Source organism: Acartia tonsa, chromosome 6 (assembly GCF_053477335.1).
Source record: "Acartia tonsa isolate MP-2025a chromosome 6, ASM5347733v1, whole genome shotgun sequence".
In the NCBI taxonomy this organism is placed as follows: Eukaryota; Metazoa; Arthropoda; class Copepoda; order Calanoida; family Acartiidae; genus Acartia; species Acartia tonsa.
The window spans coordinates 26,315,370-26,331,182 of record NC_137265.1 but is presented as its reverse complement, the minus strand read 5'-3'; the positions used below and the strand labels follow the sequence as shown (position 1 = coordinate 26,331,182).

General features: G+C 31.0%; 1 protein-coding gene across 1 annotated transcript; it reads right to left on the bottom strand.

Annotated features, from left to right (window-relative positions):
* Positions 1–5,488: 5,488 nt before the first annotated feature.
* On the bottom strand, positions 5,489–10,526 carry LOC145322225 (uncharacterized). Its single transcript, XM_080164080.1, has 9 exons — positions 10,418–10,526; positions 9,900–9,938; positions 9,725–9,811; positions 9,039–9,104; positions 8,667–8,756; positions 7,790–7,876; positions 6,670–6,805; positions 6,219–6,272; positions 5,489–5,674 (listed from the first exon to the last, which is right to left on the bottom strand). The coding sequence occupies exons 1-9, from the start codon at positions 10,439–10,441 to the stop codon at positions 5,664–5,666; spliced, it is 594 nt and encodes a 197-aa protein (XP_080020206.1). The 5' UTR covers positions 10,442–10,526; the 3' UTR covers positions 5,489–5,663.
* Between the last annotated feature and the right edge of the window lie 5,287 nt (positions 10,527–15,813).

The following is a 15,813-nucleotide window of genomic DNA, read 5'->3' as shown; positions in this document are numbered from 1 at the left end:
CCTAATATATATGTATGCAATTTGACAATTTTGTATTTGGAAGATTACTTGCTACACCTTCATATGTTATGAATGAGACTGCCCCCATTTTTTTTGGTAAATTTCAGGTATATATCATCACACTCGAATTGAAATTTCGTAAAAATCTTTAAAATTGGGATGGTACAAAAGCCCCCAAAAAGCCATAAAAACAAGGTTTTTTGCAGATTTAAAAAAATTTGCAGTGCTTGTACCGTCGCAATTTTTGCATTACAGAAAAAATATTTTGCATGGGTCATTTTTATGCATAAATCAACCATATTTTGGCTGGGGGCAAAAATTTTAACAAAATTTTTCAAATCCGGGACGGGGTAATGAATACTTGAATGTATATAGATTGAAACAAGGAAAAGTATCTAAAAAATGGTATAACAAAGCAGCCATAAATATAATAACTAATCCTTATTTAAAAGTAACAAGACGTCTATCTGTGTTCTATTTTGAGAAAAGTACCTAAAAAAAAAATAATAACATTCACAGAACCAATATAAGCATTCTTTAAAAGTAAACCGCAATATGTCCGTCTGTTTGCTATTTGAAATGTAATTAACTCTTTTTCCTTTTTATTATGACATCTGTTCTATTACTTACTTCGTCTGTTTGTCCATCCATAGTAATTTTGTGCACAATGTCATCCTAGTTTTAGAATAAAAGAAATAATGGGAATAATGGTTGGTCCACTAGTGATATTAGATATTTTGCTAAGTACTTTAGGAAGAAAGGAAATGCTTCCGATAAAGAAAACAAAGTAGCTAAGAATAAAATTCTTAGAAGCTAACACAAAAAAAAAATTCATGGCTGTCTGTAGTTCTGTAAAGCACCAGAAGGACCAAATTGTCGGGCCCCTGAGAATAGAAAAAAAGTTTTAATAGACAAAATTAGAAAAATCTCCCCTTCTTTCTCTTTTTTCCTTCAATTTTTTGAACGCTGTCAAAATCAAATTGTTATTCCTATCACTAAATTTATAGGAATTTTGTATTTTTTGAAGTTTTCATGCTTGTTCTTGTAAAATTGACATAATTCTGAATAAGTATTTCATACTATTTCTTTCTTCATTAATTTGTAAATTATGCAGTATGGTTCACAACAATAAATTTTAAATGGATATTAATAATTGTTTGTTTGTTTTTTAAGGCGAAGCTTTTCTATAATTAGGGTCGGTCCGTCCGTCCGTCCGGGACAATTAACTCTTTTCATTAACTTATAAATGTTAGATTTGTCCTATCGATTTCAAAAGTTGCACGTTTATTCCTATAACGATAAGGAACGATTTAGGAAGCGTAGCAACTCTATAATCGTTACCATTTCAGTTACCACAAGGTACATTGTTATACGCGAAGCTCCTTTATAATCAATTCCTGAAAATGTAAGTATGTCCTAAAACAGTATCCTGTATTTAAGAAGTTTTGCAACAAAATAAATTGTTTTGACTTATGCATTAATATTCTGCATATTAGATGTGTCACTCTACAAAAGCTAATGTTCTGTCGTTTCAGAGCTTCGCTTTTTTTTATGTTGTCATCCTTGTTAGTTTATAACTATGCTTTATGGATTTATGTGCATTGCTGCCAGATCGACAAACTATAAAAATGCTAAAAAATATTTGATTTAATTTCATCTTAAGAAAAATAATTTTAAAACTATTTTATACAAATTATGATTTTAAACAAATTAAACACACTTATTTAGTAATACATTATTTTTTGCAGGGATGTTGTAGTAAACGCTACAACAGTCTGTTAACAACTGCTGTGGTGGAGCGACGACGTTGTTGTGTATGTATAGTGAAGGGGGAGGGGGGGCAGTATATATCATTGCCGTAGTAGTAACTATTAAAGAAGAAAGCATTTCAATGTCACCGAAATAGTTTAGTATGAAGTGTTAGAACCCCCAACTTCTTTGAATGTTAAGGAATATATTTTTTATACTTTCAACTAACGTCTGTAGTCTGTCGATTTGATACATAAGATCCACAAAATTGCCGGACAAAAAAGACTTAATTTCCACCCCACTTCCCAGTGAAATTAAAATTTATTGTGTCTTTTGGGGGGATGTCCTAACAGTAGTATATATCCATTAATATAGCAATCAAAGAATATTTCGAGGAGGTTGCAGTAAAACTGTTAAAATTTATAGAAGGTGGTGTCTTTAGAAGGTTATATAAAATAAATGGGTTATTATTGCAGTGTTTCTGTACGTCCAACCACAATAACACACAGAAAACACAGTGTTAGTTTTAAACAAGGATATCAATAAGCAATTTTTTACAAACCTTTAGTAACAAAGCTCATTAAAGTCTGCAGGTCGCTTACAAGTACCCGGTATGTGTATCTATCTTTGTGTGTTTCTTTCCCTATTTTTTTTTACCGTTCCTGTTCTTTTATTTTTTGTCTTTTTTATCCTTATTTTTTCGCTCTTCCTGATTTGATATAAATATAAACATAAATCTATTAAAAATATTAGGCGGATTAAGATTTTTTTCAATTTTTGAAATAGTTTAGCTTCGCTTCAAAAAAAGAAAACATCTAGTGCATGATTTGTAGGTTTTTTTATGTAGCTTTCTTTATACATTTTGTCGGTCTTAACATTTTCAAGTAGAAATTTTAAATTCATGCATAAACTTCGAATAATATCAAATAATATTATTACTTTTTTTTGCTTAGTAGCATAAGAAAAAATAATTACATATATAAAAGATAATAGAGCATATAAAGAAAATTATATGTACCGAAATAAATTACAAAATCAAGGTAATAAAACACCCTACTACAGACACCCAACCCTTTGGTTACACTTTCTTTGTTGTCAAGTTTTTTTTTGTGTACGCGATGATAAGTTTAGTTTTAATGTTGACGTCTTGTGTCTGACAAAGCAACAGTATGACATGTACCAAGTTTATTTTTAAAGATTTCATTAAAAAGGCCTTTATATCGTGATCGTAACTTGCTTACTCTGTTCTACGCTTTGTTTTCAGAATATCTTTTTGACTGACGCAAGTTACGCACGTACTTACAGAAGTGTTTTTCCCTATCGCGCGTCTATGCATATCTATATTTACCCTAGAGGTGTAAGCACCGCTGCATATATTTCTAATTGTTTTTTTTCCAAGCTTAGAAAAGATTCTAAATATGTTCCATTAAAACAAGAGCGATAACTTATAAACAAGCAAAGCTTACCAATTCAGATAGAAGTAATAGTTATTTCTTTCATCGTATTATAAACGGCTTTCTGCGGATATAGAATGTACAATCATAAGATTAAAACCGTTTTTTTAGCCCCGAGATGCCGAAGGCACAGGCTAAAAAAACCGGTTTTAATCTTATGATTGTACATTTCTATATTCGTAGAAAACTGGATATAATACGATGCTAGACATAGTTTTTTCGTATAAATGAGAACCGGTTCCTATCCACCAGATTCGAATGAATACGAGAAATAGATATCAACAACACCTTCGAAAATAACCACTGATTTTTTTGTTGATCCTAATAACGGAGTTGGGTTTACAGTTTACACACATATTTTTGTTAACAAAAAAAGATAGAAGGAGAAATACTATTTCTCGGTGGGATTAGGGTAACAATCTTGCTAAATAGCATAAAGCATGCCGTGTACCGATACAACTAGAGATAGACATAAATCCTATTACATGTAATTAGAATATAAATTTAACTTTTTAAGTTGTAGTTATGAAGATATTAAAGCTTAATAATTGTAAAAATACCTATAATTTAAACTTTTAAATATTAAATCAATTGGAAACTTATCTTGTCAAAATTATTCGTTTAAATAAGAAAAAAAATAAAGACTTTTTGTTCTCAATAACATTTCTCAAAACTACACTTTAAATATGTACATTTCGTCAAACACAAATAATAATTTTTTTTACTCTAAAAGAAAGGGTTTTTATAAATATTTTAGTTTCACTTCTTGTGTCTATACTTATACGTATGCCCAATAAATCTATATATATGTATACCCAGACAACTATCTGGATTCCCCTGTTGGGGACCTTTTTGTCTGCTAGCAATTTGCTTTCTGCTCTTTTGTAGCGACTTGCTGTGTTAATATCACCGATGCAAGTTTTTTATTTTCTAGGACCCAATTGGTAGTCGGCACAGGGTCCTCGTTAAGGGGACATACAGTTATAGAACCCCTTTTCCCCTCTATTGTTTTACTAAAATCTATGTTCTAACCGTCAATACATAAAATAATAGCTGTAGCTGGATTTAATCCTAAAGAAGAATCTTGCGAGGGGGCTGATACCCTCCTCCAAAATAGTTAAAAACTGTCCCAGGACTTATGAGAAGCTGCACAGTAAAGGAGAACCATATCGGTTCAGCGAATAACGAAATCCTTCTGTACACACAGTTTTAAAGTTTGAAAATCAACAAAAAAAATTTCCCCTCAGGGACAATTTCAATGAAACAATAGTTGTTCTTGTTTTTGATCAAACAAACAAAATAAATAAAAGAAAATTTATTTTTTATTTGTACAAAATGATTAAATAAAGAGCATACGTAAATAAAATATTCAAACAACTAAAACATAAAAGATAATAATTAAGTACGGTTTATTATTTACTTAAAGTTAAAGAAAGAGAGAATTACCTCATACCAAACACCCGGGGTATTAGGTTAAATAACACCCATAAGAACCCAAATTTTTCATTGCACGAGCTTTGTCTGAGAAGTCCTAACTGTGCATGGTAATTGTTTTGGGCCAAGGTATTCCCCCTACTCTAACTATTAATGTTGTGCACCTGTCATAGCAGCAGTAAGAACCATTTTTAACGTCTGTAGTTATGACTTGGTGTTAAGCCGAACCTATCACCTTCCCGACGACAGAAAGAAAGAAAAGAGGTATGCTAAATAACTTGACATGAGAAAATAAGATTTGATTGTGTCACTGCTATTCCAGTGCTGATAACAATACATTCAACCTGACACAGACAGATTGTACAAAGGAACTAAAAGCAAAACTACAATAAATAAATGTTTATGATTTTAGCTATAATGCTGTGTAGTCGTATTTGCTGAAACAGGAGGACGCCGAAATCGAAGAGGTAAGGGATTTTCTCGTATTCATTCGAATCCGGTGGATAGGAACCAGTTCTCATCCATACGAAAAAACTATGTCTAGCATCGTATTATATCCAGTTTTCTACGAATATAGAAATGTACAATCATAAGATTAAAACTAGTTTTTTTTGTAATTGTACATTCTAAATCCGCGAAAAGCTGTTTATAATACGATGCAAGAAAAAACCACTTAAACATCTATGTTGCAATTGTTAAAATCGAAGCCTTTCTATAAATATTAAAAATCAAAGCGGTTAAGCACTATCTTATTAACTTATTTTTACTTTTATTTTCTAAAACATTTCCTATAACAAAGACGACATTTTATGCATTAATTTTTAAAAACAGAATGCTTGACATACACACAGTTCGGGATTTATTATGATTTATTGAAAAAAAGTTTACTTTGTTAAGAAAAAATAATTGTTAAACAATATTTTATTTTGAACAATAAAACTATTAATCTGGCGTTTACAGATATTTGCCCAGGGTTGCCACATCTTGTCAGAGGTGTGTTTAGATTTGAATGTTGTAGCATATCCATCATGAAGAACCTTAAAAAACACTTTAATTAAACTAAAATAAAATATCAATTATTTCAAGTTATGCTACGGCTGGAGGTAGGCAGCTAATGCCGATCTTAACTACCTTCTCATCCTAAATATCTCAGCCGCGCTCAGCCAATTCGGATTCTAGACAAAATTTTGAATAAGATTGTTCATATTCAAGATTTTTTTAATTTGAAAATTTCTTTAAAAGCCAGTGCCGACACTTTTATTAATCAAAACCTTAGATTTTGGATTTGGCAGGGATCTTAGGAATAAGGTAATAAACGAAAAATTTAAATACATCCTAAATTAATAATAGTAAACTAATGATCCCTTCCGTAGATGAAAAGATGTTGAGTTGAAAAGTTTGGACACTGCTAGTTCGGAACTTACCAATCAAAATTCATTAAAAGTGCCAAAGTTTTTTTTAGCCAATACATAAGATAACGTATAAGATAACGTATTGAAAAACTTTAGATATGTTTATTACATTCCAATGTCTACTTTCCTCTTGGAAATTATAGTGAAGGTTGGCCATAAAAATACTTACACTCAGCGACATCAGTGACTTGAGCTACAATCTTCATGGAGCACTCTCTTTCACCTATAATTATAATGCATCAAATATTTGTGAATCACTAAATTTGTTCAATAATAGATCTATAATTATTGGATCATTCTACATAAAACATATTAGGTTTGGCCAAGGGAGAATTTTAGAAATAACATAAAGCCTGTCTTTAGCAGGAAGTTCAAAGGAACTGACATTTCAATCAATGCATGCAATTAACCGTTTGATTGAACAAACTTTGCCTGGAATTTATAGCTGCTTTTGACTATTATCTGGGACTAAATATATGCTTTACATATTAAATCATGACTTGGGTCCGAACCCATCACCTTCTCAACGTACATATTCATTCAGTGCAGTGTTACAAATCAGTCATGGGATGTCATGCATATTCCTGATTAATTAAAAAAAACAAGCAATTATTTTATACCTGAATCATAGCAATCACATTTCTCAGTCTCTCTGTTCCATGTCATGAAATTAGACCCAGGTGCTATTGCGCACAATCTTTTGCACACATCATAGGAAGGAATAAGAGAAAAATAATCTATTATTTCTCCTGTCATCTTAATTAGAAAAATAAGGATAAGTATGTTGTTGAAAGCAATACTGAAAAACACATATAATTTATTATAATAAGAAAACCATAGAAGTAAATACTGTCCCTTAATTGATGTAAATAACAAGAAAGTATTAAAAGATTGAATTGGTGGAAAAGGTAAAACATGCCTTTTTTTTCTCATGAATGTAATTCATAAATATATGCAAGGCTTTTCATTGTATAACCATTCTTATAAACTTGCATTTAATAGCATCTAGCAACTGTTTCATTTTCGCTGTTTGTTTTCTTGACATCTTTTAATAAATTTTAGCTTCGCTACTTAAGGGTGTTGTAATCCTTGTTATTATTTCTTAAATTTCTTAAAATTACATTCTTGTTAATCAAATTTTTTCTGTTTCAATCTTTTATTCTGAACTGTGAATTTTATTGCATTTCAATCAAAATTTAAAAGACAGCAGCTACGATTTTATTAAATTGCCTCATATTTTGAAGGTTATTCTTCTATTAGATGGCTTCTCTAACCTATAAAAGGTGTCCCGAAAAATAACTGCGTTTTCCGGTTTTGGGAAAAATATTATCTGTTCATATACTCTGTAAAAATAGGCAAAAAATTTTTAAAAAGTATTTTTGATATCTCTTAAAACAACAGCTCATTTTAGAGCTTAAAGAACTCAAAAGGTCCGTGTGTTGCTTTATTCTTGTAGAATTTTGTGCTATAAAGTTTGATTAAAATAATCTTAATGTTATCACAGATTCAGCATCAGATATTTTTACCCTACATGCACTTATTAGTACAGCCACATTTTTAGAGATATTAAAAACACCTTAAGTAAATTTATGTATATTTCTACAAAGAATATGGACCTGTAATTTTTTTTTTGGTGCTCCTTCTGGTTGATTGACAAAATCGAATAAAAAAACAGGTTTTTTTTCGGGATACCTGATCTTTATGTATATAAACTAAGCGCAAGATTAAAACCTATCTTACCTCACATTGACTGTCCATGTATCCTCCACAAGTTCCGGTTCCACAGGCAGTACAGGCAGGGCAATCATCAGTTATTTCACAGGTTTCCTTACAAATAAAATGTGTTCAGTTGATGTAAAACAATTAACAATTAATACAAATCCAATGCACTGCATTATAATAACCTGATTTCTAATTTTTTGATAAATAATTTATAATATATGCCCTTTTGAAAAAAGGCATATATTTTTTACTTCTTCCAAAAATTTTAAAAATGCTTTCTCCACATTTGTGTGATTCTTGGGACATCTAAAAGGATGGTCCCCAAATAGTAGTTTGTTTTTCTGTTCATTTGTTTGATATAGGAGGTTTTGAGGTTTTCATGTGTTTTATGATTAAGCTTTCTTGATTTTTGCCTTTCTTTCGGTTTTAAAATGATATAATTGAGCCTTCTCATTTGTATATCTGCCCATCTAAGTATTCTAGCAAACAACTCTAACATTTCTTACGAAGGGCTAGAAGAATGATTCTTTCAGTTTTACAAATCATCAAACTGCCGACCTCTGAGTTTAAGGTTCGTACGTTTTTACATGAAAGGACAGTAACCTTTTTTACTTCCAAAAGGCATCAGTTTTCATAAAAACTATTCTTGTTAATTCAAATATTGAAATATTGTAATTGAAAATATATTTTTAGCAGGGCTCGGCAGCTGCGACTAAACCTCGAATTAAAACCCAATCGGAAATGCTTTAAAATTTGTTAAATAGAAGGATTGCCACATTCTGGTCAGGATTAAACTTTTAGCTGATTTTTAAAATTATGAAAAAAAGTTTATTTCTCTAAGGCTTACAGGCGGCTGACGCACAGATGCCGAGCCCTGATTTTTAGTGAGACTTACATCATAAAAAACACATTCATTTACAACAGGAAAGGCAATAGTGCCACACTTTGCCTGGAATTCTGGGACTGTCTCGTCAAGAACATAGAACTATTTATAGAAAATATGATGAACCTAGTAAAAGTGTCTGACTCTGTTTATGACGTAAAAAAATAGCCAATCAGAGGCCAGTATACACTGCAATTGACCAATGGTAAAATTTATAGTGGCCTCTCATTGGCTAATTTTTTACGTCAATATCAAAGTCAGACACCTTTACTAGATTCAAATATGATTATAATAGAAAAAAATTTCAAGATCATTATTAACAATATTATAATTATAAAATTAAGTGTTCTACAAAACCTAAAAGTAATTGTAAATTATGTTTACCGCACAATTTAAATCCACATTAGAGTCAAAAGTATACAGATCACATTTTCCTTCGAGGGCAGCAATCTAAGTTTAAAAATGACGTTTATGAGTAATGTTACTTATTTATTTTTACTATGCAGATTTAAATAGAAACTTAGGGATTAAAAACAGCAGGTAACAAATGTGATAATAATTTCAATCATATGACATAGTAGAAAAGAGCAGCTGACGAACACCTGATTTAATTCGAAAAAATACATATTTCGTAATTTTACATATTTTTTTCTCTTGTTGGCTAAACTTTATTCATGATAAAAGACCTATAATTTCACTTTACCCAAAACGCCATTAGTCTTTTTAGAAGCGGAGCTACTCTATAATTGAAATATCCGTATGTCTGATTTTCTCAGCTCCTATAAAAGATATAAGGCTAAAACTTCTTGTCAACATTCTAATCATTAAGGAGCATAATCAACTAAAAGTCATCCATGGCGGCCGGACTGCGTTAAGGCAGTTTTTTTGCCTATTATAAATTTTTTCCAATATCTTTGGTGTTTATGGTCCAATTTTCAAAATATTTTTTTTTAATAGGGATACCAAAATTAAATTTCCCGGCGTTTACAGAAAACATCTATAGCGGTCAGACTACCTTTTTAAAATCCTTGTCCCTATTCTTATAATAATTGTTAATGACAAATACTTACATCACAAAGTTCAGCACAGACAGCAATATCATCTGCATGAACATTAGTGTCCACACCAGGGAAAGTACAGTCATTCATTACTGTGTTCTATGTGTATTTATATACATTATACAAAAATAATATTTTTAAAAAAATTACGAAATGGTAATAAATAGTTCATCATTAAAAAAATTACCTTGCAGTCAAATTGAGCAGAAGCAATACCAAACGAAGCCTTTAAAAATATGTTTAGGTAACATAATGTAAGAGCGTGTACATGAATTTAGAGAAAAAGAGAAAGAAGGTGTACGACAAAGGTACCTTCATTATACTTAGAGGCGCTACCAAATAAATATTGCTTAATTAATGTTCCATTTAAGATCGAAATTAAAGTCACAAAAATTGTCCTGTTTGTAAGGGGTATCTCAACAAAAGTTTAGGTTCTGTCTTGTTCTTGAAACAAGCTTAAAACCTGTAGAAAAATATAATGAATAATTGCGGCAAAAAAGTAGTGGACTTAAATACTCAAACTTGTCCCATACTTAGAGAAAATTAATACTAAAAAAGACCGCCAGCATTCATAACCGCTGAGACAATCCAATTTTTGTAAATGTAATGTTTAGGAATGATGGACAGACGATCCCAACCATGTTTATGTAGCCAGATAAATATAGTGGTGACTGTACAGCAAAATTTAGATAACAAAATACTTACAGCGATTAAAAGAGATCCAAACATTCTGTATGTAGGATGGAGCAGCTTTCTATAATATCTTTATTTTCTCTTCATCTCAACCTTTTAAACATTTTTTATCTCTATGTAGCTAGGCTAAAGATAATTATGCATGTCATTTGAGTGATAACTTTTTATTCTATGAAAGGAATGTACATAAACTTTGTACCTATAGTCATAGAAACTAAACGTTGCTATGTCAATGTTTGTTACATTAATTACAAAACTACATGGGGCCTTAGTTGCATATCTCTGAATAATAAAAAAGAATAACTTGCATAATAATACAATAACAATTTCAAATTCTTTCAAAAAGCATCATTTTCTTTTGTTAGATGATATTTCCAGTTTTGAGATACATTTTATTTTATATTGACGTAGTATGTAGTAGGTCAAATTTAAAAAACTTTGTAAATAATCTCTAAAATTTGCAAAATCCGGTCTTTAGTGAATTTTCATAAGCTATAGAGATGTTTTGCTGTAAGTTCATATGAATCTGCTTAAGCAAGTTCAGATTCTAATATTCTAAATGTAAAATCTGTTCCATCATATACAGCCGAGACAACAGACGGATATTTAGAAATGTAGACTATCTTCGCCAATAAAAGAATTATCTTTATAACGTTTGATGACATTTCTAGGAATTTCTGTTTCTCAGGAAGCAAACCACCAATTCTAAAGTTATTAGCTGATATGTATATTTTTGTTGTTAAATTTTTAATATAATATATTTATCGTATTCATCATTTGATTTTTGGAATATTTATGTCTAGGATGATAGGCACAATGTTTTAATGTTTTAAATCAAGTCTTAAAATGTATGTATGTCCATACTAAGAATCCCGTGTTTAAGCAATTTTGGCTAGCGCATGTCAATAGGCTAATAGACTAATAGACCTAATGGAAAGAAGACCTGAAATTTTTATGTTTTTACCTCAGGTAAGGTTGTATTTAATCAACGGACCGACTATATAGAAAAGTTTGGTGTTAGTAAAGATTGGCTGCACTTTCTAAATTGTACCTTATTGTTACATAATTCATCCTGAGCTGGATATTTAAATCATTTTAATGGTGAGCCAGATCGGTCTGCGCCGAATTTCAACCAATCACAGCGAAGCATTTCATAAAATGCTGTGCTCTCATTGGTGGAAAGTTGGCTCACCCCGATCATGCTCACCACTAAAATGATTTAAAGATCCAGCTCTGCATAGTTTGAAATACGTAGATAAGATTACTCCTAGATATGCCCTAATTAAGTATCATAGACATTTGTTACAGATGTATGGATCGACCCTGTTTGAAAAGAAGCTAATTATCGTAATGTTCAAAATGAACGCCAGGACGTTCTTTAAATGATTATAAGGTTGCTAGGCTTTCCAGATTATGCCAAAAATTCAAATTGTAAGTTGAAAATTTTGGGTGTGGGTTTTTTATTACCCTATGTTGATGTAAGCCTATGAGGCTTAAGCCCAGCGAGATTTTAATCCTAACAATAAACAATTTAATCACATAGTGATCATTTCAAACAATGAATCAACATATAATCAATTAGCTATTATGTTCTATTTATACCTAGTGGGCGTGGCCCTGGCTGGTTTTAGGGATTTATTAACTAATAATCACAACAAAGTTTTTACCCTAGCCACGTCAAGTACTATGCTGTTAAAGAACAGATTTATAAGTCTTCTATTTTTTATTAAATTTAAAAGGCATTATTAATGGTAAAAGCAGCTACTATACTTAAACGTTTAAACTTAATAGTAAAGTTTTTAAATTAGCACAAAGACGTTTAAGCTATTTATTTTGGTGGGGGTAAAAATGCAGGGTGGAGAAAATGACGCGCGATTTTTTTTGCACGCAGTTAAGATTGACATAACTTGCAACCGTGGCTCAACCGTCGTCGTCGGGGAGGTTATAGGTTCGAATCTCGGCCCGACAACGCGTCATAACTAAAGACGCTAAAATTATTTCTTCTGCTGCTATGTCAGGTGCACGACATAAATACTTTGAGTAAATAGAATGCCTTGGCACAGAAACAGGCACAACTCATTACCATGCACAGTTAGGACTTCTCAGACAAAGGTCGTGCAATCAAAGGGTTGGCTGTCTGTTGGATGTTACTTAACCTAATATCCACCAATAGGCGTTATAGTATTGCATACCATTATGAGCGAATGATGCCCTTGGGATCTCTAGATTATCACTTGAAATACATAGAAGGAGTGTCCAGTCCTAATTAGGTAAAAGGTATAAATTACTTGGTAGGGGTAATTACCACAACATGTAAAAAATTCACCTGTAAGCCAAGATAAATAATTATCTCTTACGAAACAATTGAAATATTTTACACTTTTGAAGGAACATTTTATTGGGTATTCAAAATTTGCAAAAATAATTTAGTTTAAATTTTAGATAAAATCTGTGCAGAGTCTGATTGATTGGACAAGACAGCTGACTACAAAGTGTTCGCAACTAACAGAGAAACAAAATATAACTCGCAAATAGAAAAAAATTAATTTTAATAATTGAATGTAAGGATTTTCTTTTTTTAATTTTGGGTAGGGGAAGAAAGTCACCCAAAAATCAGCCACGTGGTGTCATAAAAATGAGGGATTATCCATCTCTCTTTGGAGGGGTTTCCTTCCCACTTCTCCTCTCATCTCCCTCATTTTTATGACGTCACTCGGCTGATTTTTGAGTGACTTTCTCCCCCTACTAATTTTGGAGAAGTTACGATTTCAAGATTTTACCTAATTTTTGCAAGATTTCAAATGCAAGATTGAAACTCAAAAGGGTGATTTTTAAATGCCTTGTTCAAGATCGGAGCTGGCCTAACTAACTGATTATAAATATCTATTTTAGACAGTTCTAAAACATCCAACAATGTAAATGATAACAAAAGCCCAGGAACAATAAGAAGCTTTCCTGTAAGGTGAATTCAAACGGAGCAGTGGTTTAACGAAAACTTGAGAGACAGACATGAATATAATAAACACATTTCTCGTATTCATTTGAATCCGGTGGATAGGAACCGGTTCTCATCCATACGAAAAAAACTATGTCTAGCATCGTATTATATCCAGCTTTCTACGAATATAAAAACGTACAATCATAAGATTAAAACCAGTTTTTTAGCCCATGCCTTCGGAATCTCGGAGCTAAAAAAACTGGTTTTAATCTTATAATTGTACATTTTATATCCGCGGAAAGCCGTTTATAATACGATGCGAGAAATAACTATTTCTACACTACAAGAGATATATTATTAGGTTATCTTTAAATGAATATAAACTCTATGTGTCCTTACATCGGATATAATAATTCATTCTCTCTAAAACTTATAACTTAAATTTTTTTGTAATGCATGACTACTTGCATTTTTAAACTATTTATTAATCAGAGCTTTTACACAGCACGTTTTTAGATACTTTGTCTTACTTTTAAGATGAAAGCTGCTCTCCAATCTACTTACTTATGAAAATTCAAGGAAAGTAACATATTTTTAAAATTGTCTACCTTATAGTTACAGTTACATCTAAAAAATCATTAACTTGTATTGGTTTGGTTTACCAAATCCTTATAATATAGTAACAGAATATCTCTTTGTGTGTACCGAAGGATCTCGCTAACCGCTGAACCCTCCCAAGAGAAATAGACACCAGAAAAAATTTTCCCCACCCCCAAAATTTTTTTCTTCAATTTTTAAAAACTAAAATTAAAAGAGTGGGAGTGGTGGTCGACCCCCTTCCCAACTCCCAAAAAAAGAGCCTGTTGTATTTAAATCTAGATACGGTTTTTTTATTTTCATTCAAATGAAATAGTTAGTCGGGTTATAATTGTATTTATTCTTGTATCTTGTTTTCTTTATTACTGTAGATCAAGCAAGCTATTCAAATTTATAAACAACAAAAAATTAGTTTTCTTCATTTTGAATTGAGACTCCCAACAACCTCTTTTAACAGTGGTTCCTAAGTTGATGCATCAAACAAGTGGAATCAACGACGACGTTGGTCTACACTGGTTTCCCAAATTTTTGTGCAAATGTTTATTTAATGATAAAAATTCGCCTGTTCAGGGTGAGCAGCGGATTATTTTATGTTGAGGGGGGCCTATGAAGCATTCGTTTGTTCTTTTTAAAGTTATAGTGGATAATGATACTATAAATGTTTTGAAACTGATTAAATTTGACAAGTTACTTGCTAAGTTGCTACCTCTTTGTTTTACATGATAGAACATTTTTTCATTCAAATAAAAATGTTTCTTTCTTTAGGAATAAAAAAGTTAAAATTTTAAAATCAAAATTATTTTATTATATTTTTAAATTTATTTTCATTAATTTATCTTTAAATCATTGCGACTGAAAGTAATATTTTATAGAAAATAAACATAGAAAAAACTCAAACCTTTATTGAAAACCTCTTAATCTAGCCAAGTTGCCTGAATAAGTAAACTTTAGAAATCTATTTTTACCATTAAACGCTATACTAAAAATGGATTTAAAAGTATCAAAAAATATGTATAAATCAAACTTTTTTTTACAAAATAATATGTATACACAAAATATAATACATAGATAGTGGTGAAAAATATTTAATTGAAGGTAGGAAAATTAAAAATCCTTTTGACTCATAGAAATTCTAGTAACAGCAATGGATTTATTATTACTTGGATCTTTCATCAAATTATCATGTACTCTAATAAAGTGAAACTTGTAGCTGGGGAAAATAACGACCCCCCCACCCCATTAACCCCATTTACCCCAACCTCTCCCCTCCTACTGGATGAAAGAACTGAGCAGTAAGTGATGTACATGTTAGCAACCTAAATTGACATATCATTTTTAAAATAGCGTCTTCTGATAGAAAAAAAGATGATAATTCAAAAACACTTTTAATCACTAAGAAAGTTTTAAAATGGGCGGACGAAATTACCTTATCCAAGAATTGGATGAAACACACAATTTCAATACTTTTAGTAAAAAACCTTCAGCATTTGGCGAGAAAAACGCCCAATATTACAATTTTTGATACATTTGTAGTCTTAATATTACATTATGGTTGATATTATTTTACCAAGGAAAACGCCCAGCGGTTAACTACTTGAAATAAAAGGCTATTATTTCCAAACAAGGACAGTTACATGCAATAGTAGCGAGGCTATTGAAAGAAAACATAGAGTAAATTAATTTAAATATGTTATATATAAAGGTATTACCCAACATCAGGTCAATTTTTAACTCATTTACTGAACTAAGGATTTAGCCTAGAAAGAAAGAGGCTGCGCTGTAAAGCTTATTTTAACTGCTCAAACTTTAATAAATTAAAATACACCAACTAATTTTATTTATTATTTTAGATTCATCCACATTTTACCTAAAA

What these genes read in the sequence shown, in the direction of transcription:
- LOC145322225 (XM_080164080.1), bottom strand. Translation starts at nt 10,441, where the DNA reads ATGTTTGGATCTCTTTTAATCGCT. An exon ending in CTGCTCAATTTGACTGCAAG is followed by an intron (nt 9,812 to 9,899) that starts GTAATTTTTTTA and finishes AAATACACATAG; the next exon opens with AACACAGTAATGAATGACTG. An exon ending in ACATGGACAGTCAATGTGAG is followed by an intron (nt 6,806 to 7,789) that starts GTAAGATAGGTT and finishes TTTCTAATTAAG; the next exon opens with ATGACAGGAGAAATAATAGA.